Source organism: Balaenoptera borealis (genome assembly GCF_965194805.1).
Source record: "Balaenoptera borealis genome assembly, chromosome: 2".
Lineage (NCBI taxonomy): Eukaryota > Metazoa > Chordata > Mammalia > Artiodactyla > Balaenopteridae > Balaenoptera > Balaenoptera borealis.
In genome coordinates, this window is record NC_138867.1 from 171,077,716 (window position 1) to 171,103,522 (window position 25,807).

Genomic DNA, 25,807 nt, shown 5'->3' on the forward strand with positions numbered 1-25,807 from the left:
ATTAAAGTGTCGATTCCATGCATCTAGTACATTCACAACGTTGTGCAACCACCTCCTCTCCTCTATCTAGTTCCAAAATATTTTCATCACCTGCAAAGCAGACCTGTACCCATTAGCAGTCATTATTTCCTCCTTCACCCTCCAGCTCCTGAATCTATCTCTATGGATGTACCTATTCTGCACATTTCATATAAATGGAATCATATAATATATGACCTTTTGTGTCCGGCTCCTTTCACTTACCATAATGTTTTCAGAGTTCATTCATGTTGTAGCATGTATCATTGCTTCACTCCTTTTTATGACCCAATAATATTTCTTGTTATGGATATACCTCATTTTATTTATTCATTCATCTGTTAACGGATATTTGAACTGTTTCCCAAATATCCAACTTTTGGCAACTGTGGATGGTGCCACTATGAAGGGTCATGTACAACTTTTTGTTTAAACCCTGCTTTCATTTCTTTTGGGTACATACCTAGACGCAGGATGGCAGGGTCATACGGTAATTCTAGGTTTAATTTATTGAGGAAACACCAGGCTGTTTCCCATAGTGGCTGCACCATTTTCCATTCCTACCAGCAGTGTATAAGGGTTCCAATTACCCCACATCCTCACCAACCCTTGTTATTTTCCATTGTTTTATATTCTTGCCGTCCTAGTGGGTGTGAAGTGATATCACACTGTGGCATTGACTTGCATTTCCCTAATGACGAATGATGTTGAGTATATTTCCATGTGCTTGTTAGTCAGTATAATAGTAATTTTAAAAAGGAGATTATATGTAAATGTAATACATTTAGATGTAAATTCAAATTTTTACTTGTATAAGAATTACATATAAAATTAAAATTTGGCAGTATATGTGAGAGAATATGAACAGTGATTCCTTTGACATGTTTGGATTATGGATATGATTTTTTTTCTTACTTTTTATTATTTGTATTTTCTTCTATAGCAAGGTGTCATTTGGGGGAAAAGAAAAACATTTTAAATAAGAACTCTGAAGGCAAAGAAAAACATATGTGATTTTCAGCTTAGAATATACTAAATATTTCCTCATTTCATGTTACAGTGTTTCTTTCTTACTTTGCAACCAGTAAATCTTCTGCCCCCGAAAGGCTCTGAGACTAGGACTCTTATCCCAGGACCTCCTACAGCCTGAGTGGGGCAAGTCCTGGGGCAGCTGCTGTCCCAGGTGCTGAAGGAAGTGGCCCCACTCCTGCCCCCTCCACCTCCTCTCACTATTGTGGACCCTCTTGACCTCCACTTCCTAGATGAAAATGAAGTCCTGGGTGATGCCTCTCTGAGGGAAACATTTTTTTTTCGGTTCCTAGCTTCGGACCAGCTTCACATCAAAGCCCATTGTAACTATGTAACAGATGTAACTATGGAGATTTTGAATTTACTGAATCTTCTAATGACAGTTACCTTCAACGGCAGGTTTCCACACGTCCCAAAACTTAAATATAACTTTTATGACTTTAAAACATTTTAAATTTGAGAAAGTGATGCAAAAAGAAGGGACGAAATGAACCCTTATTGAGTACTGATGCTTACCAGATACTGTCAGTCATTTTGCTCATGCTTGCTTATAAATCTCCACAGCCCGCAGTAAGGTGGCTACTATTATGTAATAAAGGCACTGAGGCTTAGAAAGAGACATGATTTTCCCCAAGCCAAGCAGCTAGTAAATGGCAGACTGGGATGGTGACCACTATAGGGCGGGAGTGGTGGCTCCCGCGTCATCCGAACCTGACTGCATCTAGCTCTCTGCTCCACCTTCCCTAACGAGTATCCTTGACCTTGTGATCCAAGATGGAGCTCCAGCTACCACATCAATATCCACCCCCATCAACCCCGGCCACACCCCTTCCTGCACCCCCTTCCCCCGCCCCCCAGGTTCATAGCCACTCAGACCCATCTGGATCCTCTCAAGCCCCAAGCGCCCCTCTCAATGAGACTGGGGCAGACATGACAGCACAGTTTTATTTCTAGGAATCTGCAAAGTGAGGTGTCTAGGGTCAGGGTGGATCGCAGGCCAGACGGCGGTGGGTCACTGCTGACTTGCACTCAGCGGCTCCACACGCAACCAAAGTCCGCCCTCCGCGCGCAGGATCAGCTCCGGCTTCCGGCGTGGCTCCTCCTTGTCCGGCAGCACACGGAAGCGCAGCAGCGTGAGCGCCAGCACCACCTTCATCTCTGTCATGGCGAATGACTGCCCAATGCAGTTCCTGTGGGCGAGAGCGGGAGCTCTGACTGCGCCCGGAACCCTCATCCGGGCCCCACGGCACCGGGTATCTGGCCCACAAGCCCCATCCCCACCAACAGGGATGGAGAAGGAGGGTAACCGTGCCTGGAACCCCCACGTGGGCTCACACGTCCCCAGAGCTTAGCCCACACTCCAGTCCTGAGCTCAGATCAGCAGACAGGGGAACAGGGCTCTCAACACACATCGGACGCCTCCTCGGGCCCACCACCATTCCCCAGACCCTTACCCATAACGTCCAATGGAGCGGAGGGAAACTCTGACCATCTGAAATTTTCCCTCTTCCTGGCCCCCAACATCAAGGCTGGAATTTCAGTCCCAGACCCCTGCGCCCACCACTCCATTCCCACCTCAGATGCCCCCTATCCTCACCTGGGCCCCGCGGAGAAGGGAATAAAAGCCAAAGGTGACCTCCCCTTGATGTTTTCTGGGTCAAAGCGGAAAGGGTCATAGACCTGGGGGCAAGGCAAGACAGGGCTACTTGGCAGATGTTTGTATAATGGGGGGATATGATGTCTGATTTGCCAAGCCAGAACCCTGTGCCCTCCCCTAGGGCCCCCGAGGGGAGTGGACTAGGATGAGGGAGGTGGGGGGGGGTGAGGCAGCACCTCAGGGTCTGGCCACACCGATGGGTTGTGATGGGTCCCGAAAATACTGATGAGGCAGATAACACCTGTGGGAGAGGAGGGGCCAGTCAGGACTAGGTCCAAGCCACCTGATTGGGCTCCTCTTTCTGACCGGGAACCTCCTCCCCTAGTCATTGTGGGCACCTTTGGGGATGACCCGTCCATCTGGGAGCACAGTGTCCTGGGTACAGCGGCGGGAGATGACTGTGACGGGGGGGTGCAACCGCAGACTCTCCTTGATGCACATGGTCAGGAAGGGCAACTGGGCCAGATCGTCCCTAAGGAACCCCCATGACAATTATCCAGGGAGCAAAAACAGAGACATCGCCTCCCCCCACCCCCAGCCCTCCTGCTGTCCCATGAGATCCTCTCTCCCTATAACAAAATTGCAGATGGATCAAATATCTCCAAACACATTAAGTTGTATACATTAGATATGTACAGTTTTTTCTTTGTCCATCATACCTCAATAAAATGGTTCTTAGAAAGAAAGAAAGAAAAGCAATATCACAGAAGAACCAGACAAAATTTAGTGAGATATTTTTCTATGCAAAACAGCGAAGAGCCAACCATAAAAACGTTTACAAATTCTTATAAAAATAAAATATTCTTTACGGCAAGATAGCAAAATCAAAAGGCAAATGAGTAAGAAACAAAAGATCAGATTCAGTGTTGACTCTTATTTATTACAGCCCTAGAGATACCAGCTAATGCAATTAGACAGAGGAAAAAGGAGAGTAATGCCATTTGAAATGTGGGGTAAATATGTCATTTTTGGCAGATAGTGATTTTATACTTAGAAAACAAGAGAATTCACTGGAAAACTTTTATAAGCATCGAAGATAAGATTCAGTAAGGGGACTGAATTCTTTTTCTTTAATCCCCTTCATTTTGTGTGGTGTTTTAAATTCTTAATAGTTGATACAGTTAACTAGTTCAAAATTGGAAAACTACAAACCACCACCCCTATGGCCCAACAGCACTCATTTCCCCTCCTCACAGTTTGCCTAGTGATTATTTTATATGTATCCTTCCAGAGGTACTTTTTTGCATTAAAAAAATATATAGTAGCATACTATGTACTATACACACTGCTCTGTATCTTTTTCATGTAACAGCATATCAATCTCTTCTTGTACATCTCTTGGGCCCAGTGTCCAAAATAGGGCCTTTCCTATTCTGGAGCTATGAAATAATTTCCCATGGTTTCCTCTAGAGCCTTTAAGACTCCTTTATTTTTTATTTTAAATCTTTGATTCATGTAGATGTTATTTTCTTATGACATAACAGCAGGTTGAATTAACTTTTTTCCATGTAGCTCTCCAGTTGTTCCAAGTTTTTATTAAATGATCTTTATTTTTCCTATTGATATGGGACTCCATATTTAGCATTTAATATGTTCATTGCACAAGAAATTTATATCCATAAATGATTAGTTTTTGTATTAGAAATAATAGAATAGATGATGAAAGAAATGATGATGATGATGATATAAAATATCTGGATTAAAATTAACAAAAAATGTGAATGTATTCCAAATGAACTTATAAATATTTCTCAGTACAGATAGACTAGATGATTCACCATAGCAACAAGAGTATCTAAGGGTTAATTTAGCAAAAGCTGCATAAGATCTCTATACTAAAATTTTTAACTCTATTAAAAGCCTAAAGATTATTTGAATATACCAAAATGGATATTCATTCCACACTCTGGGATAGTGTGTGTTAATATTATGATGTAATCTGTTTTCCACAAGCCAATCATATGTTCAATTAAACCTCCTCCCTCACTCATTTCTCTCTCTGTGTCTCTCTCTTTCTCTTTCTCTGTCTCTTTCTCCCCTTCCCCACATCACTTCATTTTTGCCCGTCTGTCTTTTTGACCTAACTGCATCTCAGATGCATCCAGATATCTACTGATCATCTTTCAGGGTCTCAGCTGAGGCACCTTTTTCCACCCTCGACTTTCCCTCTCTTACTCTAAACCCCAGCACTGCCCATGTACACTGGGAGTGTCCTGACCTGGGGCTATTCCTCACCAGGCTGGGAGCTCCTGGAAGGCAAAGACTGGGTCTGGGTCCTTCCTGAGTCTTCAGGACACAGAATGGGGCTGGAAAGAATTGGAAATGGCATAGAATTGGGGATAGGAAGGCAGTTTGGCAGTGTTTCCTTAGTGGGAACTGGATGGATGAAGATGCAGCTGTTCCTGGACAGGAGTTGAATGACTTTAGTCCTCAGGTGTTCCCTGTGAATCCTGGACTAAATAATATGAAGAATTAGGGGGCAGGAGATCAGCAAACACTCAGGGATGAAGATGTTTGAAAACATGTTATTCAGAGAGAAAAGTAAGGGAGTGGAGAGGAAGTTCACTTACTGAATATGTGCTAAGTGGCATCATCAGCTCTCACACATTGTCGTTAATTCTCTCAGAAATCCAGGTCTTTCTGTCCCAAGAGCCTGCAAACTTTCCCCTGTTATACATACTGGGTACTAGACCCTGCCTCTGGGATCTTCTCCTATTCCTACTAAGCAATAATGACAGAATCAACAAAAATATTTCCCCTCTTCCCCAGCCAGGGTGCAAGGCCAATGTAAGGGGCTCAGAAAAAGACCAGGAGGACTTGCACTCACCATTCAATCTCCTTAGGTTCACGGTCCCTCAGGAGTTCTTGCACCTCCTGCCGGCAGCGCTCCTGGTATTCTGGGTGTTTTGCAAGGTTGTACAGGACCCAGGAGAGGCCGCTGGCTGTGGTATCATGGCCTGAGGGGCATCAGAAAAGCTTGGGTCTCTGGGCTACTTCAGCACCAGAAGGCGGACAGCACCCTCACAGTAAGGCCCATGGGGAGGATGGGGAGTGATGGGGTGATCTAGGGTCCACTCGCCAAGTTCCTTGGTGGGGGAGAGACCCCTTCCCCTCTGTAGTCTCACACTGGGACCCTCACCCTCAAACATGAAGGTGTCAGCTTCAGCTCGGATATCTTCGTCTGATAATCCCTTCCCATCTTCATCCTGGAGAGAAAGCAAGATCCCCAGAATCACTGAGGGCCCCTCAGCCTAAACTGAGACAGTCTCAACCTCCATCATCCATCCAGAAACCCAAGCCCACCCTGAACTCCTAGACCTCGTTTGCTTGCTATCACATGAGGGCCCATCCCTCAGGCCTCCTCTTGACCTCCTTGCCTCCTGTGTTGTCCCTGGTGAAAGGAATCAATGATCTATAAATATTTTCATGTCTCTACATGATGCAACCTGGATTACAGGATGATTGAGTGGCAACTTGACTTGGAAGCTATAGCTTGAGCATTGCCCCAAAGCCATTTGCTCATATGTTAGGATAGTAAATCCAGGGATTCCTTATCTCTCCTGGGAATAAGGAATGGGTTATAAACCTGTAGAATAGACTTTGCCTTCTCTCCCACGAGGATTTGTTTAAGTTCAAGAACAATCTCTTCTCTTCCCTTCTCTTCTCTTCTCTTCCGTCCCCTCCCCTTCCTCCCCTCCCCTCCCCTCCCCTCCTGTTCCCTTTCCTCTCTCTCTCTCTCCCCCTCTCCTTCCCCCACATAGGGAAGAAGGGGCAGATGTCCTGTATAAGTTCTAAAGTTCGAAATCTGGAGGTACTTATCCTGCAATGCAAGCATGGCTGCATGTATAGGTAAAACATTATGGAGCCCTCAGAGAAATTTAGGAATGGGGAACCATAGCTACAATTCTACTCTGGCTACTGTTATTGCTATAAGTAATAAATGGGCTGCTCTGATCCAGAGTTTTGTATATATAACTACATGTATATATACAGTCTGCCTCTGTGGTAGACTAACTTATTAGCTTGTAAGTAGAGTAAAATCTCAGGCCTTCACAGTTTCAGACCCAGCAATCCCCTGCAGGGGGATTCCACACAGTCATCTCTAAAACTTATCCCGGACCCATCCCTCCCTCAAGCACCTCACATGGCTCCCCAGTACCCTCTGCATCCCACCCAAGCTCTTTGATCAAATCGAGGTCCATTCTAATACTTCTACTCAGATCTCAGAGGAGCCCACCTTGGTCAGCAGGAGCACATCAATGAAGTCCAAGGTCTTGGCCTTAGCCTTGGCCTTGAGGAAGTCATCAATGCCCTGACTGGGGAGGGTACGCCGCCGCTCCTGGATAACAGCATCTGTGAAGTCGTGAACCAGGCGGCAGGCCCTGCGGAAGCACCGCCCGTCGGGGGTGAGGTAGTACAGGAGGTCTAGGTGCAGGAAGATCTGCTGGTGCCGCTTTGCCACTAGGGCACTGAGCTCCAAGATGGCAGCAATATATTCACTGGGCTTCCTGCAGGGTGAGAGCATGAAGGAAGCCAACAACATAAAACACCTGAAGCCCAGAAGCCGAGAGCTACCTCCCTCCAGGAAACTGAGGCTCCAAGAACAGATGGCCCACAGATACAGTGTGGGGAGGAGCCAGGACATGAGACTCTCCAGACTCTTCTCTCCTACATCCCATCTCTGTGAGCTGCCTCCATGCCCCAGGCACCCAGAGCACAGCTTAGATATCATGCTTCTTTCCTCTGTCTCTCACCCAGTACCTGCCCCTTCTCCTTCCCCAAACTGTCCACATGGCTCAGAACTTATCCTCTGCTAGCTGGTCAATGGACCAGCCCTTCCCTATTCTCCTTACATCCAATATCAACAAGAGTCAGTGTCTACATGACAGTTGGTCTTCTATCAAGTCAGATGTCCAAGCTCAACTTTAACCAAGACCCTCATATGCTCAAACACATTCCTTGGCTCCCAGGAAACTTGAGATAAAGTTCATATCCTCTATGTCTGACTTCAGAATGTCCTTAAGACATAACCCTGCCCACTCCTCCAAACCTATTTCCAAGGTGTCTCCTCACTGTTGTACACACTTTGCTCATCCTACCCTCCTGGCCTTTATCAAACAGTTCTACCTACCTGAAAGGTTAGCTTCTTTTCTTTCCCTTTCCCTGTCCTTCAATGTCCAGCTCTGACCCACCTCCTCCAGGAAGGCCCTTCTGATAGCCCTGGTCAGTCCTCCCTCCCCCATCTACTCCCTTGGGTGTATGGCTCATATTCCTGGGCCCTGGGCTGAGACTCACTCCTGGCAATTGCTGTCAAAACTGAAGACGCATTTCTGCAGACTGTCCAGGGTCATGAGGCTGATGTGTTCAAACATGTCCAGATGGGTGTGGCCCTCTGTGACCAGGTGCTGCCACTTGGCCTGGACAAAGAAGGGGACAGAGCTGTGGCTGGGAACTGACTCCCCTGACCCCTCCTTAACCCCTAAACACCAAGATGCACTCCCCCAGATTCTGACTCCTGGGCCCAGGCACACAACCCCAGGGAGGACCAGACCTGGGTAGGTGTGAAAGCTGTTACTATTAGGACATGAAGTCACCATGGCTGAGAGTTAGGAGATCTGGGTTTTTAAATCCTGGCTCTGCCCGCTATACTCTTTGTGCCCTTCGTCAACTTATTGCATAAAGTAAGTACTCAACAAATGTTAGCTTCCATCATCTTCATTGTTACAAATTGATTAGGAAAATGTCCCCTATGTTGAGAGAGGTAGTCCTCCATGGGCCCTGAGCACCCCTGCACTTTTTTGCTGGGTATGCCAAAAAATTGCAAGACACTGATATTCTTTACCTGGGCCATTTCTCAGAGTTGTGTTTGTAGCAAACAACCTTGAGGAGTGAGGTAATGTTGAAACCTTGTAACCCAGATTGAGACTTGAACCCATGGTCTTTTAACTGAAATCACACACTTGGTCTCAGGACTTAATGAAGCTCAGGTTCTTGATGTCTCATTGCAGAAAGAATTCAGTGAGAGACAAAGTGATTGATAGGTAAGAAGAGGATTTATTTAGGGAGAAATACATTCCACAGACAGAGTGTGGGCCATCTCAGAAGGTGAGAGCAGCCCCAGGGTATTGGGTTGTCAGTTTTTTTAGGGGTGGGTAATTTCATAGGCTAATGAGTGGGAGGAGTATTCCAGCTATTTTGGGGAAGGGGTGGGGAGTTCCAGAAATTGGGCTACTGCTCACTTTTTGACCTTTATGGTCAGGCTTCGAACTCTCATGGCACTTGTGGGTGTGTCATTTAGCGAGTTGATGTGTTACAATGAGCGTATATTGAGGCTCAAGGTCTAGTGGAAGTCGACTCGTCCGCCATCTTGGATCTATTTGGTTCTAATCAGTTTATGTCATGTCCTCTGGCTATGTCATTCATTTAAAGGTTGTGCCCTGCTCCCTTCCCTCCTGTTTCAATGTCTCCCCCTGGACAAATACCAGGCTTGCTTCTAATTGCTATAAAAGTCATAGAGTCCCTAAACCTAGGGCTCCTTCCCTTGTAATACAACATACTATATGAGCAGGCATCTATTGAAGCCCACCTGTGTCATCCTCAGGGTATTTGGTGACTTGGAAGAAGAATGCAAACCAACAAGGAGCACAGGCTGTTTTCTGTGCCAAAAGTAATAAACTGTCCTTTGTCTCTAAGCCATGACTTCTGGCAGAATCCACAAAACAGTAACAAGTTCCCTTGTCAGCTTGCAGGTATGGAAAAATCTGAAGCACTTCACAAAATTCTTATGTCCACAACTCCATTCCCATGTATATATCCAAACCTTTTCCAATGTATTTTTTCAGTAACTTCTATTAGGAGGTGGAGCCTATTTCACCATCCTTCGATTCTGAGCTGGCCTTGGACTTGTTTTGGCCAACAGACTATGGTGAAAAAATGAGGAGATCATCCCAAACCTAGACACCACAGGCACTGCAGCTTCCTCTCAGTCTTTTCAAACCCTGCCTCTGCCATTTGAACCAGCCTGAGATGTCTTCTGAAGGGAGAGAATCACATGAAAGGAAGTCTAGTTGCCCTAGCTGAGGTCATCCTAGATCAGCTTGCAGCCAACCAAGCTCCAAACATGTGAGAGGACTGACCCCAGATCAGCAATGCTTCGTATCTGTATGGTCAGGCCGCCCAAGATAGTTGTCCTCTTGTTCTCTGCACATCCCTTGCTTGACCAGTCCTTGTTTCACCTACACCCTATTCACATGGCTGACCTTCCCTCTTAATCATAGAGCCTAATCAGTAACTGCCTATATACTCGCCCCCAGCCCCAGATAGTGATTGTTCTAATATTTAGATCAAAACATCTCCACCATGATAGCTTATCAAAGGGGTAGTGAAGGGTATGCTCCTCTGCTGGTTTCCTTGGTAACTTATAAGCCAACCTGAAGTCAATTCCCCTACAACTGGTAACCTCCCACCCATGCACCCCCATAGGAAGACTGCCGCCATGTCCTTCCCGCTATCGGCCACACATGGGGGGTGTCACTCCAGGACCTTGCTTCAGACATGTAAGATGCCCCTGTCCATTAAACCACTGATGTCTCTGTTACTGACTCCAGCTCTTTCTTCAGTCTTGAGGCTGCAGGCCTGTGGGGTGCAGCCCAACACTATCTGACCCACAGCTGATTACAGATACGTGAGTGACCCCATCTACATTCAGAGGAACCAGCCAACTGACTCACAGACTTGCTGTCAGCACTAAACCCTTCTTGTTTTGAAGTGATTTGTTACTCAGGAATAACTACTCCATGATATTCATCATTATCATCAAACATGTCTCAAGATTCCACGGTTTCTGTGAAGGTAAAATAGAAACTATCACCTTCTCAGCACCTACCGTGTGCCAGGGACATGGCTCTTTTATGTTATCTCGACCACCCTGCAAAGCAGGGATCACATTATACTCATTTTATAGCCAAGGAAATTGAGGCTCAGAAGGAAAGAACAATGGCCCAAGCCACCCAGAAGACCCAGAATTACAGACAAGATGTTTCTGAGTCCCTATTGTCCCCAAGACTCTAGTTGGAACCCTGGGTTCAAGATACTCACATGCATGATGTCTGCACTCTTGGTGAAAATCTTCACGTAGGGCTTCAGGATGTTGAAGTGGAAGGCAGGTGTCAGCATGCGACGGTGGCTGTTCCACTTGTCACCGGCACTCAGCAGGAGCCCATCCCCTAGCCGAGGCAGCCACGGGGAGTGGGCAAGGGCAGCACCTTCCCCTGGGCCCCCAAGGTTATCCCCAATCCCGATCAGTTACTCACCCAGCCAGGGCTTCAGAAAGTCATAGAAGTGCACGTCCTTGGGTGCGACGGTGGCTGACATGAATGAGGACCATCAGGGGCCAGGAAGAAGGGGAGGGGAGGGACTTTTGGTGGGGGGTGGCGGCTCCCAGTCAGGAATCTGCGTTCCCCCTCCAAGCCCAGCATAGCAGGAATGGGGCCAAGAGCACAGGCAACTGGGAGGAGAGGTGGAAGGGAGGGTGGAACAGACCAGGCTGCAGCACAGAATACAGTAAAGACAGAGCCCATAGACACAACTCTACATGCTTAGACACACCCTAACATGACACAACATACCCCAACATGCCTTGACATGGCACCTTATAAACACCGAAGCATAGCTCAGCACTTTACAAAACGCCTTTACAGGGACCTAGGACATTACATCTGCCCCAGCACTCTGACCTCTCCTGAGACATCTGACAGGGCCCCATGTGTTAACATGTCCTGAGAAGGCCCCAACATGCACAACACAACCTGACATGACAAAACATGCTCTGCCATGGACCTGAAGACAATCTGACATGACCTCAATGTGCCCCAGATGGGCCCCAGGCAGGACCTAATACACTTATATCACAGACCTGAAACAGGCAAGACCAAGACATACTCTAAGACCTGCATCAGACACGACTCACATAAGGTCTCAGGCATTTCTCAGAGTGACCCTGAGTCCCAGACCTCAGACAAACTCCAAATGTGGCCCAGACATGACCAGCAGGAGAACCAGACAATCTCTAATGGCATCTCACGCAAGAACCAGAGACTGCAAGATGCCTCAGATGTCCTTGGCCACAGCTGAGCCCCAGACATGACTGAGACCATCTCCATTTGAGCTCAGGTATAAACATATACAAGGTGTCACCAGGTATAACATACACCAGCTGTAACCAGAATCCAGGTAGAAACATACGTGACCAGACGTGGCCATGCAGCAGACATTGCACAGACATGACCGCAGGTCAGGCAGGTGGGAGTCCAGGTGAGAGAGAGGCAGTGGCACCTCTGTCACAGCCCCTTCTGTCTGCACTCTGGTCACATGCCCACCTGGAGGCAACACAGAGACCATGGCAGTGGGCAAGCTGTGGCCAGGGAGGTGTCTACCTGGAGCAAAGAGCACAGGCTTGATGCAGGTGGGGTGGAAGATGCGGGTGACCACATGCCAGGGTCCAACCACCAACGGCACACATCCCATAGGTGCTGGCCAGGCCCTGTGTGTACAGGAGACCTTCCTCCGAGCTCTGAATCTGGACAGGAACAAAAAGGACCCAATTCACACTCTTCCAGGCTGCCAGAGGGAAGGACTTGCAAGGAAGGGATCCAGACCTGAACCCATGAATCACCTCCAGCAGCTGTTTGTCTGTCCTCAGCCTCCTCCTGGGCTCCCTCCCCACACCCTCCATACATGACAATTGGGGTCCCTCAGGTGCAAGGATAGAAAGGGTTTTTCCCTGTTTGGGTTCCAAATACCATGTTCAGCTGACTTCTCTTCCATCCTCATATTCCAGGTATACGGAAACTGAGGCTCTGAATGATGAAGTCACTTGCCAACAGTCTCCCAGACACTAAGCCTGAGACTCCAGCCCAGGTCTGTCTGAATCCAGGGCCTGAGTTCTTAACCATCCAGCTGCTCTGAGTCCCAAAACAATAGCTCAGAGGACCCTATGCTTCCCAGACAGGGCACTCAGAGTCTCAGGGACACAGAGATTGGTCCTATGACCCAGGCAAGGGAAATTAAAGGGAATCCTGTATCTTTTCCTGGAAATGTTGTGAATGAGGTCACTTTTCCATGGGGGTTGAGCTTCTGGCATTCATCTTTACCATTATGAGAGTGAAGCCATCACAGATGAACACAGAACTGAAAGATGAAGACAGATTTCTGATGACATTGTTTAAGACCTGGATCCAGCTGGGCCTGAAGACACCCTCCTTGGACTTTACTATCAATTGATTCGCTTTCTTTCCTTAGAACATACAGGGTTGCATTTCCGCCACTAACAGCTGAAAGAGACTTCAGCAGCCAGAGAGAGCCAGGGACCTTCCCAGAGTCACCAAGCATTCTGGTGTTTCAACCAAGGTCTCTGTCAGTTGCTGCCTGTTCATTCCTCTGCTTGCCTGGTCTGTCTGGGGATGGGAGGAACAGGGGACAAGAGAAGGGAGACAGGGTGTGGTGGAGTCTCCTCAGGGAGATTCCTGGGGACCGGAGAAGGAGGACACTGAACTAGAAGTGGTCGAGCTGTAGGATAGAGTCAAAGAAACTGACCCACCAGCGAGGTGGATGTCATGGAAATAGCAGCCCAGATCTTCCACCAGCCACGAGTCTTCATTGCTCTGGGCCTGGGGATGGGTGGGACTGAGGGCAGGCCTGGCAGGGGGCCTGGGATGCTATGGATGCCCACTGCACCACTTTACCCTCTGCTTTAAAAAAATGTCTGCTCATCGATCCAGACACAGTTCCAGCAACTCCTCCTCCAGGAAGCCTTCCGGGATGCCCCAGCAGAATACCTTGTTTCTCCTCTGGGGTGCCACAGCCCATCTCCCTCTGGCCAATTCCTGACCACACCAGGTCAGGGATCTCTCTGTCCAGACCTGTGTCCTCAAGATTGGGGGTGTCCTTCACCCAGGACACCAGGGTGGGGTGCAGACAGCAGTGAGAGGAGGAAGGAGGCAGTGAGATGGGGGCTGGTGAATACTTGAAGGAAAGAGGAAGATGGCTGAGAGAGAAGAGGGGAGGAAGGGCCGGGGTCCTGTAGGGGCCACATAGAAGCTTGGCAGGGAGGGGCTGGAAGTCCTCAGATGTGTCATGGCACCACCACCACAAGCTCTGCATGGGTACCTGAGGCATTGGCAACATTCCGGATCAAGTCAGGATGGCAGAAAATGACCAGGGGGGTGATAGGGCCCATCCAGATCATGTATCCCTGGGGGTAGTTGGCCACCAGCTGAGTTAAGCCCCTCAAGCCCTGCTCCGTGGGGGGGACCTGCAAGCAAGGTAAGGGCCATCACTCTCCAGAAGGAACCGCTGCAGTGGACAGTGTGTGGGATTCTGCACAGATGGAGGAGATCTCTGCTTCCTCTTGCTCCTTCTCTCTGGGGGCAGGAGGGTCCTGGGGGCCTCTTCATGTCCCCAGAGTGTATCCCAGGGCACAGGGAGAAGACACGCTCTCTGCCCACAGGGAGGGTGACCTTGGCTTGAAAAGACAAATTTTTCTTTTCCTGGGAGTGGTCCCAGCCCCAGGGGCGACCACAGGAGGAGATCCCCAGTGGTGAGGTTTGTGGGTAGTAGGGTGGCCTCAGGACTTGTGGACTGGGTTTTGGTCCCACATCCTTTCATATTCTGGCTGGTCCACATGGCCTCTGGTTCCTTGCATGGTAAAGGGTCTGCAGACCTGGGAACTTCCAGCCCTGGCCAACCCCAAGGGACGGTCGTGAATTCTGCTCATCAATCAAGATAGCAATTCTGCCCTCTGAACCCCCTCTGCTGGCCATGCTCTGTGCAGAGTGCATCCTGTGTGTCTATCTCTCTGCAAGCTATGGGCATGCCTTTCAATTGTGCCATTTACAAATGAAGAAACTGAGGCCATATGCCCCCAAAGGGGAAGAAGTTTGGGTTGCCTCCTGGTGAAGCATCCTCTCCCCAGGATGCCCCATTCAAACCTGACAAATACCCCCAGGTGCTCTAGACAAGTGTACATAAATCATTTGCACCTTTGTGACTTGCTCCTGTCTCCCCAAGGACCTTGAGGTGAGGATTCAAAGCACTAGATGAGATTGGTCCGGAGAGGGAGAGTGACTCAGCCAAGGTCACACAGCAAGAGGGGCTGGAGGAAGGAAAAGTGACCAAGACAGGCCCCTCACAGACAAGCCCTTGGAGGGGAAGGCAGAACTGTAGCAACTTTGTAACATTCCTGCTGCTTCCAGGATGTCCTGAAACCATTCCAAGACCTAGAATCTCAGCCCTGTGAATCTCATCTTCACCGTGAACTTCGGAATGCCCCTGTTCTGAACTTTGCCTTCATGAACCGTGATTGCAGCAAGTCCCCCGCCAAGCTGTAGTTCTCGTCCCAGGCAGGGAAGGAAAGCTATCTGGGAGACAGGAGGAGGACAACCATTCCTTTGACCTTGACTGAGGGGGGTGATGGCAAGTTCCTCACCTTGGTCATCAAACATTTATTTTGCATGCCTACTGTGTGCCGGCCCTGGACTAGGCACTGTAGTGTCTGCTCCCCAGAACTATCATCAAATTGGAAAGATGGTTAATAAGTAATTGGACAATTAACTGTTCAATTAATCATGAGCGGGGCCAAGTCAAAGGTCAAAGTCTGGGGCACAAGGTAGGCAGGCGTGGAGGATGGGGAAGTGTAAGAAGGCTTCTGAAAGAGGAAGTGAGTGGCCAACTTTATCCAGATTGGTCAAGGCGCCCATTGGGACATCTTGGCGGGAGCGGGGGGAAGGGAGTAAGAGATTAGAGGGAGGCGTCCTGGAGAGGGGAGGGTGTGGGTAGCTGTGCACCTGTAGGTGGGAATGGGGAGGTGATAGCTATTTCCTGTGGGGAAGATGTAGCCCAGAATAAGACACAATGAAATGGGCCACATGCAGAGCAGACCGTGGACAGCGCACCTGATGAGGTGCGCTAACGTGTGGAAGACAGGCAGGAAATGGACCCCAAAGCAGGCTAGGGATAGAAGGACCAGATGTGGGGAAGGCCTCGATGGCAGAGCAGAGGAATGAAGGAGTGAGGAAAAAGGGGGCTCCTCATCCTCCCTGGTTTCTCTGCTGTCCTAGATCACAGCCCAAACCCTGAGCCCCATTCCTGACCCTGCAGGATGTCCATCCACCCTGATGCTCCAGACTCGTCCTGCTGCCCACACTCACCAGGCCCAGGTGACCCAAGAACCAGTTGCGTTTTGGGGGCTGCGGGAAACATTGGAGGCGGCGAGAGTTGTTGTAGGAAGTGTAGGTCCAGGCCAGGACGCGGGCCAGCAGCCAGGAGGCCCCGACCAGCAGCAGGAGCAGCCATGGGGAGGCTGCCACCGGCCCGAGTCCCAGCCAGGCCAGACTCAGCTGCAGCATCCTGCGGGGCAGATGGGGTGGAGGGTGAGCTCCTGAGGATGAAGGAAGGGGCGATGATGGTGAGCTGTGAGGCAGAGACCAATAGAGGGACAGGAACAAGGGAGAGAGGGGCAGGGATGGTGAGTGCTGGGGACAGGGCAAGAAGGGCTCAGAGGTGGGCAGACAGGGGCTCAGAGAGGGGAGGGAGACCGAGAGAAATCCAGAGGAAGAGAGAGAAACAGACAGACAGACAGAGGAGTTGGTAACCAACTAGTCTCCACTCATCTCCCAGGCCAGCTCATTCCCTGGAGCCACCCTGCCTGGAGCAGTGGCCTTCCCCACCCCAGGCCAGGACCCCCAGCCCTTAGACCCCCAGCCTGGCACCTTCTGTCAGGAGTGGCTTGTCCCGCACAACTCCCTCTCCCCTCCTCTGGGGAAGGCTTTGTCTGGCCCCTGACCTAGAGGAAGCTGCCAGGGGCCGGGCTAAGCCAGCCAATCCTTGCAGCCTGCTTACCTCCTCCCCACCTGGCAGCTGCGCAAATAGAGGGTGGAGGGAAGGGGTTACAGTGTTACTAGAGCAGCCTGTGAACCGGCTCAGGATCACACTGTGTGGACACTGGAGCCTCAGGGCTGAGCACGTCCTACATGGGCAAGCTGGGGTGCGGGCAACGGTGACTCTGGACCCCAAGTTCACAGCCAGCGCTGCCCTTCGAAGGCCAGGGTGCAGCGGGTAAAAGCATGAACATTCAGGTGCCAGGTGAGCAGGGCAAACATCTCTGGGGCTGTTCTCCATGCGTGGGCCAGGAGGGTGTCTGCACCATTTCTCAGCACAGAATCAGGAAGCTCAGAGATGTGAAGCCTCTGGCCTCCGGGGCACGCAGCCTGGCAGGAGTTCAAGTCCTGCCTCCAGGCAGCCCAGGGCCTGGGTGGAGACATGATTGCTGGGAGCAGGAACTGAGAACCCAGCCTGGATGGAGATTACCTGCGTCAGATTCAGGGGATAAAGTGTCCTCAGCTAGAAGAGGGCACCTGGAGGCACGAGGGGTAAGGCTCCAAGGGGCTGAGAGAGAACAGGATCTAGACAGGGGAGGGCAGAGCTGGGACATCCTGAGTGGGCATCCTCACTGTGACTGTGGGCTGTGCCGACCTTCTCTGGGCTCAGCCTTCCCATCTGGGAAATGGGTTGCTGGATGAGAGCCTGAGAGGGGGACCAAGGAGGGTTCTGCAGGAAGATGGTAAGGATCAGGAGCTCCCAGAAAGATGGAATGAAGGAAAAGTGTTGGCAACTAGCACTTGTGTTACTCTGTGCCAGTATTTCACATAAAGTATCCCTATTCTGTGAAGAGAGCTATATGCAAAGAGTGCCTACTCTGGGCTGGGCACCTCAAAAAGCACCCCTCAGTGTGTCAGATATTCTACGTAAAGTGTGCCTACTATTTGTCAGGTGCTCTACATAAAACATACCTACTATGTGCCAGGTACTCTATGTAAAGTACACCAACTGTGTGCTGCATGCTCTATGTAAATATGCTTACTGTGTGTCAGGTGCTTACATAATGTATACCTACTATACCTCCCAGGATTCGATGTGAGGTCTCTAAAACAAGCATGCAGGCTGCCTGCTGGCTGGCGTTTCATCTTTCCTTCCTGGGCTGTTGGAAAGGATCAAGTTCTGGATCAGCAGAACTGAGTTCAAATCCAAGCTCTGTTGCCTGATGGTTATGTGATGGGCTAGTCACTTGCCCTCTCTAAGCCTCATGTCCTCTTCTGTAAATGGAGAGATGGATTTCTATCTCTCAGGTAGTTCACTCCTCAACAACAAACTGTACTTGAACACCTACTCTGTACCAGGCACAGTGCTTGGACCCAGGACATTGGAGGAACAAGACAGACAAGGTCTCTGGATTGCGGTGCTCATGTGTGATGGGGGAAGCCATCAGGAAATAAGACAGGGTCAGATAGTGGCAGTAATGAAGGAAATTAACAGCCTGAGACAGAATAGAAAGTGACCAAGGGGACTGTTTTGGACAGGGCAATCAGGGAGGGCCTCCCTGAGGAGGTGGCCTTGTGACTGAGTCCAAGCTTGTACTGCTCCATACAAAAAAGTTTAATGAATTGAGAGATGAGCTGTTGGGGTAAGGAATGGTGACCTTATTTGGAAAGTCAGCAGACCAAGAAGTTGGTGGACTAGTGTCCCAAAGAACCATCTTACCTGAGTTAGAATTCAGGCTTCTTTTATACTAAAAGTGGGGTGAGGGTCTGTGTGACTGGTTGCTGTAAGCTTCTTGGTGCTGGAATCCTTTGTTCTTGCAGCTCTCCAGGAGGTCCAGTCACATTGCTCCTGTAATCCTCCAACAAGACAAATGTTATTCTTTGTGCCACAACTTTTTATTTCTATATGGATGAAAAGTGTTATACCTTTAAAGGTCAAGCCTGGGAAGCAGAGCCTTGAGAAAGGGCTATCACGTATAGCTCAGGCTACAGGCAACATTCTTTTATGAAGGTGCAGGGCCAGCATGACCAAGCACAGGCAACAGAGCATAGAGGTTACATAGAGATAATGGAGTAGATCCAATATGGAGTCAGGTTTGTTCTTCTCTGTTACAACCTTTGAGCAGAAACCTGAAGGACGTGGAGAATTGGGTAGCGAGTGAATAAAGCTCACCCCACCCCCCTCCCCCCAAGCCTGGCTAGCACTGGAAAGACCCAGCACAAAGTGGGGCAAACAAATGGACTTTAAAAATGTGTCATTCTTGCTTCCTTCCTCAAAGGTGATGAATTAAACAGAGAAAGTGGGACAATTTCCCTCCTTGTCTATCCATGGGGGAAGCAGGATCTACCCATGCTGGAGACCACATGGATGGTGAAGTCTGGCCAGACCTCAGGCAGGAAGCAGTTGCTGCATTTCACTTACCATAATAAAGATCAGGAAATCTCACCAGCCCATGAAGACACATTGAGCCAGGCCAGATTTGTAAGCTGGGGCTGCCAACGTTTTGGCAGAGGTACCAGGAAAACAAATGAGCTGGTTTTGGAAAAAATAAGGCGCTAGGAAAACTTCAGGAAGGTCTGGAAGACCTGTGATAGTTGCCCTAAATGGGACCTATTGGGTGATGCCAGTTCTGAAAAGTAGCCTGACCACCCCCTCCACTGAGAAGTGAAGGGACTGTGGTGGGGCTCAAAAGAGAACATCCCTGTGGAGGGCAAAGGAGGGGTCTCATCCAAAAACCAATGGAGGGAGGCCCCAAGAACACCACTCCACAGGAGAGGAAAAAGCCTGAAGCGGGAGAGACAGAATTTTGCTCCCCATTCAGGGGTCTGCTTAGTCAGTGGGCAAAGGGACTGGCCAGGTGCACCGGAGGTTCATGAATCCCCATCTGCGGGGACATTGTGGAGGTGACCCTGACCCAGGTTGAGAAAAGGGGCTACAACAATGTGACCGAATCCAAACTTGTACTGCTTGCCGCACAATAAGACAATAAATCGAGAGATGAGGTGCTGGGACAAGGAAAAGACTTTATTCTGAAACCCAGCAGACCAAGGAGATGGTGGACTAGTGTCCCAAAGAACCATCATACTAGAGTTTGAATTCAGGCTTCTTTTATACTGAAAGGGAGCGGGGTGTGGCCTGTTGTTGCAGACTTCTTGGTGCTGGCCAGACCCCCCGGATGGATGGGATAATCCTTTATTCTAGCAGCTGTCCCTGTAGGTCTGGTCACAATGTTTCTGTAAACCTCCAACAAGGCAAATATTATTTTATGTCCTGCAACTCTTTATCTCTGTATGAATGAAAAGTGTTACAGACTTCAAGGTCAACCCTGGGAGGCAGAGCCTTGAGAAAGGGGGATTGTGTATATTTCAGGCTATAGGCAACATTCTTTTACAAAGGTGCAGAGCCAGCATGACTAAGCACAGGCAACAGAGCACAAACGTTAGAATAGATCCACTGTGGAGTCAGGTTTGTTCTTCCCTGTTAAATAGGAGTCTGGCCATCTACCTGCAGCCCGAGTCAGATAAGGAGATGATGTTTGGTCAGTGGAAGGCACCTGCAGGCAATCGGAGGGGATTAGAGGACAGACATCCATCCTCTGCCAAAGGCCACTGCTGCTTTCACCTTCAGCTAATTCTCTGGGTTCCAGGAACAGCTACTACCTGGCCTGGGGGTGGTGTCAGCTCTCAGCTGATGCTAGCCCCCAGGGGGCTACCCTAGCCTTGATGGTTTCCCTTGGCTCAGTTGTCTGTGATTTTAGATAAGGGGTATGTGCAATCCAATATACATTATGGTAGATGGTCACTGCTAGTCGTCATGAGGAACAGATTTCTCAGTTAATAATTTTAGTACTTTTCTAAGCATGGGAAATTGCAAGAATTCTGGCTCATAAATTTTTTCCTAAATATATCTATCTAAAAGCCTGTTTTCCCAATGTACAGAGTACCTCATCCTGGTGTCTGTCCTGAATTGGCAACTACAGTGGCTAATGCCTTAATCCTTGTAGAAGTAGATGGCAAGCAACATTTCTTGTTTACAAAGCCTGTACATTGTAAATGGCTCCTACTTAAAGCCACTCTCATGTAGCCCATCTGAGGTCTCTGCCAGGACCCGACTAGTACATTCTGCAGAGGGATGGGCCAGCTCAGCAACCCAGTTATGGGAGTGTCGATGTTTCTGTAGGCACAGAAAAAGCTGAAAAATTTTTCTGGAATGGGAGGGCAGAGTAGGAGGAAGAATGGTTCTGTCAAATGTTTACATGTAACCAATTGTTTCCTTTTCTTAGATGGAGCCTGCAAAGCATTTTTCATTATAATTGCTAATCTCTGTAATTACAAATTATATTTGCAAAAGGAAAAATGCTTAGTGTCATGCCTGATGCGCAGCAGGACTCAATACCTACGAATTGTGAGCAGCCAGAGGGCATCGTGGTAAAGAACAAGGACTCCAGGTGCCAGGGTTCAAATCAGGACCAGCTGAGTAAATTTGGGCATGTCTCTTTACCTTTCTGTACCTCAGTTTTCTTGCCTGAAAATTGAGGGTAATGACAAGGTGGTTGTGAAAATCAAATGAATTGAAATGAGTAAAGACTCCATGGCTCAGAGTCAGCACCAACATGAATAACTGCCGTTATTTTATGACAGTATGAGGACATGGGCACCAGCCGTGTGCATGAGGCCGCACTAGCATACACATCAGGAATCTTGCAGGCTATGAACATCCCCTATTCATTCCCTCGGACCTTATCAGGGAAGAGGCTCCCTAGAAAGTAGCAATCACCGGCTTGGGATCAGAGGGCTCCTTGTCAACGTTAGGCTTTGCCACTCTCCAGCTGTGTGACCTTGGGCAAGTAAATTGCCCTCTCTGAGCCTCACATTCCTCTTCTGTAAAAAGGGAATAATAACAGACCCTTGGGGATTGGAGGAGCGAGCCTATGTGTGTCTTAGTTTGCATCCTCTGGAAGTAGATCCTCATGCAAGGATTCAAGTGCAAATACTTTATTTGGAGGTGACCTTGAGGCAAGAATTCAACTGCAAGTTGTTTCTTTGGGAAGTGATTCCAGGAAATGCCAGTAGGGCACTGTGGAAGGGAGACTGGGAAGGGAAGTCAGCAGGTAAAGGGTACTTGAGCAAGAAAGCTCACACTGTGGCACCTGGGGCTCAGTCCCTCTGGGGGACAGCAGAGAGCATACACCCACAAGTCCTTAGTCAGGGCTGCTTCCAAAGGCATTATTTCTGGAGAATGTCCTGCCTGCAGTGCACGGCTGAGGTCTGGGGACTGAGGCAGGAGCCTTCCACAGCAGTTGTTTTCAGGAACACAGCCTGGTGCAGACCGTTACAGTGGTTCAGTGACTTCAAGACACATATATTTACACCCTTAAACACATACACACACAGATACACATGCACACAATTGTATACACAATCACATACACACATACACAGTGTGCACACAGCCACACACAAGCACAGTTACACGCACCCACGTGTGCTTGCAGTCACATACACACTTACACACACATGCACACAAACACACACATGTGCACATGCACACACATGCATGTACCCGCACACAGTTACATGCATACACTCACATACACACATGTGTGCACACAGTCACACATACACTTACACACAATCCCACACGCAGTCACATAGCCACACACACACATTGAACCAATGGAGACCGAATGTCTTAGAGCCTGTTGTCTCTGAATCTTCCAGCAGAAGGAGCCTCCAACACACTCAGGAGAGGAATGGACACCCCACAACAGCCAGTGACTAGAACAAGCCTGGGTGTGTCTTGAGAATTAAGCAGGGGACCCATGGGGTCCATGCCGCCCCTCCTCCCTCTCTCTCATTCATGTACCAGAAAAAGTGAAATATTCAGGTATAAATCTAACAAAATGTGTGCATGGTTTCTAGGATGAACACTTCAAGACACTGATGAAAGAAATCCAAGAAGACCCAAATTAATGGAGCGATATACAATGTTCATGGGGTAGAAGACTCAATATTGTTAAGATGTTAAGTGTCCTCAAATTGATCTACAAATTCAAAGAAATCACAGTCCCTGGAGGAGTTTTTGTAGAAATAAGCTGATTAAAAAATTTACATGAAAATGCAAAGGACTTAGAGTAGCCAAAATTGTTCTGAAAAGGAAAAATATAGTTGAAGGATTTACAAGACCCCTTTCAACACATAGTATAAAATAACAGTAATCATGACTGCGATATTGATCAAAGACTAGACACATAGATCAGTGGAACAGAATAGAGAGTCCAGAAATTAAAAAAAAAAAACATGCAGGGTAAGTCAATGTACAAAGGATAGTCTTTTCAATAAGTGGTACTGGAAAAATTGGACATCCACATGCAAAAAAAAAGTCAACCCATACCTCACACCTTATACAAAATATAACAGTATGAATCATAGAACTAAATGATGTAAAAATGTAAAACTTTTAGAAGAAAAAATGGAAGAGAATCTTTGTGGCCTTAGGTTAAACAGAGAGTTCTTATATATAACACCAATAGCATAATCATAAAATGAAAAAATTGATAAACTGCACTTCATAAACATTTTAAAATTTTGCTCTGTGAAAGAAATTTAAGATAAAGACCAACCACACACTAGGAAAAAAGACTTGCAAATCGCATATCTGACAAAGGATTTGTATGTAAAATGCAACAGGGGAAGGTAACGATCCAAGGAAAATTAATGGGCAAAAGATTTGAACAGGTGCTTTACCACAGAAGATATATGGATGGCCAATAGGCACATACAAAAATGTTTAACATCATTAGTCATTAGGAAATGCAAACTAAAATTACAGGGACATATCATTGTACACCTATAAGAATTGCTGGGGAAAAACTGACACCTCCTGGTGCCAGTGAGTATGGGCAGCAACCAGAACTCTCGCACATTAATGATAGGAATTTTAAGTGATACAGACACCTATGGAAAACAATATGGAGATTCCTCAAAAAATTAAAAATAAAACTACCATATGATCCAGCATAATTGATATCCGGATCTCATAGAGATATCTGCACTCCCATGTTCACTGCAGCATTATTCACAATATCCCAGATATTGAAACGACCTTACAGTCCATAAGTGGATGAATGGATGAAGAGGATGTGATATATATATATATATATATATATATATATATATACATACACACACACAATGGAATATTATTCAGCCAGTAGAAAGAAGGAAAACCTGCTCATTTGTGACAACGTCGTTGGACCTTGAGCGCATTATGCTAAGTGAAATAAGTTAGAGAAAGACAAATACAGGCAGCCTTCCATATCTGTGGGTTCTGCATCTGAAGATTCAACAAGTCCCAGATCAAAAAGATTTGGGGGAGGGGAAAGTCCAAAAAGTTCCAAAAAGCAAAATTTGAATTTGCTGTGTACCAGAAACTATTTACATAGCATTTACATTGTATTTGGCATTATAAGTAATCTAGAGATGAGTTAAAGTATACAGGAGGATATTTGTAGGTTGTATGCAAATGCTACACTATTTTATATGAGGGACTTGAGCATCCCCAATTATTGGTATCCACAGGGAGTCCTGGAACCAATCCCCCAACCCCTGCAGATATTGAGGGATAACTGTACTGAATGATATTACTTATATGTGGAATCTAAAAAAGAGAAACTCAAAGAAACAGAGTAGAGTGATGGTTACCAGGGGTTGGAGAAACAGGGAGATACTGGTCAAAGAAAACAAACTTCCAGTTATAAGATTAACAAGTTTGGGGATCTAATGTACAGTATGGTGACTACAGCTAATGGTACTGTGTCAGAAAATTGAATGTTCCTGAAAGAGTAGATCTTAAATGTTCTGACCACAAAAAATAAATGGTAAGTATGTGATGGGGTAGAGGTGGTAGCTAATACTATGTGGTCATCACTTTCTAAGTTATAAATGTATTAAATCAACGTGTTGTACACCTTAAACAGAAATGTCATGTATCAATTATATCTCAATAAAGCTGGGAATTTTAATGAAATTAAAAATTTTAAATGGCACACTTTGGAAAAGGTTTGGTTGTTTCTTCTAATGTTAAACGTACACATGTAATATGACCCAGCCACCCCATTCCAAGAGCAGTGAACAGTTGTACACAAATATTCATAGTAGCTTTATTCATAACAGCACAAAATTGAAAACAATCCACATTTCCTCCAACTGGTGAAGAAAATGTGGCTCACCATACTATGGAATATTACTTAGCAATAAAAAAACAAAGTATTGATGCATGCAACATGAATGAATTATAAAAGTATTGTAAGGTGAAAGAAGCCAGACTATAGGGTTGGAGAATAGATCAGTGTTTGGCAGGAGTTGGGATGAAAAGTTTTTGACTATCAAGGGTGACTATGGTAGTGTGTTTACACAACTCTAGACATTTCAAATCTCAGAACTGTACACCAAATAGAGCAAACTTTACATTTAGTAAATTTTGTAAATTGTAGGTCCAGGCCAGGACGCGGGCCAGCAGCCAGGAGGCCCCGACCAGCAGCAGGAGCAGCCATGGGGAGGCTGCCACCGGCCCAAGTCCCAGCCAGGCCAGACTCAGCTGCAGCATCCTGCGGGGCAGATGGGGTGGAGGGTGAGCTCCTGAGGATGAAGGAAGGGGCGATGATGGTGAGCTGTGAGGCAGAGACCAATAGAGGGACAGGAACAAGGGAGAGAGGGGCAGGGATGGTGAGTGCTGGGGACAGGGCAAGAAGGGCTCAGAGGTGGGCAGACAGGGGCTCAGAGAGGGGAGGGAGACCGAGAGAAATCCAGAGGAAGAGAGAGAAACAGACAGACAGACAGAGGAGTTGGTAACCAACTAGTCTCCACTCATCTCCCAGGCCAGCTCATTCCCTGGAGCCACCCTGCCTGGAGCAGTGGCCTTCCCCACCCCGGGCCAGGACCCCCAGCCCTTAGACCCCCAGCCTGGCACCTTCTGTCAGGAGTGGCTTGTCCCACACAACTCCCTCTCCCCTCCTCTGGGGAAGGCTTTGTCTGGCCCCTGACCTAGAGGAAGCTGCCAGGGGCCGGGCTAAGCCAGCCAATCCTTGCAGCCTGCTTACCTCCTCCCCACCTGGCAGCTGCGCAAATAGAGGGTGGAGGGAAGGGGTTACAGTGTTACTAGAGCAGCCTGTGAACCGGCTCAGGATCACACTGTGTGGACACTGGAGCCTCAGGGCTGAGCACGTCC

At 47.9% G+C, this 25,807-nt stretch overlaps 1 protein-coding gene across 6 annotated transcripts; it reads right to left on the reverse strand.

The window, feature by feature from the left end:
* Nucleotides 1–1,978: 1,978 nt before the first annotated feature.
* On the reverse strand, nucleotides 1,979–25,573 carry LOC309624607 (cytochrome P450 4F2). Of its 6 annotated transcripts, none has more exons than XM_082382884.1 (13): nucleotides 25,550–25,573; nucleotides 15,910–16,108; nucleotides 13,871–14,015; nucleotides 11,017–11,070; nucleotides 10,802–10,929; nucleotides 8,000–8,121; nucleotides 6,942–7,212; nucleotides 5,844–5,910; nucleotides 5,532–5,661; nucleotides 3,043–3,176; nucleotides 2,881–2,945; nucleotides 2,645–2,727; nucleotides 1,979–2,237 (listed from the first exon to the last, which is right to left on the reverse strand). In XM_082382884.1, the coding sequence occupies exons 2-13, from the start codon at nucleotides 16,105–16,107 to the stop codon at nucleotides 2,060–2,062; spliced, it is 1,575 nt and encodes a 524-aa protein (XP_082239010.1). In that variant the 5' UTR covers nucleotide 16,108; nucleotides 25,550–25,573; the 3' UTR covers nucleotides 1,979–2,059. The 6 variants fall into 6 exon arrangements, with proteins under 6 accessions (XP_082239010.1, XP_082239009.1, XP_082239012.1 ...); XM_082382883.1 differs by lacking the exon at nucleotides 25,550–25,573 and adding an exon at nucleotides 16,471–16,527; XM_082382886.1 differs by lacking the exon at nucleotides 13,871–14,015 and having other exon boundaries at nucleotides 25,550–25,571.
* Between the last annotated feature and the right edge of the window lie 234 nt (nucleotides 25,574–25,807).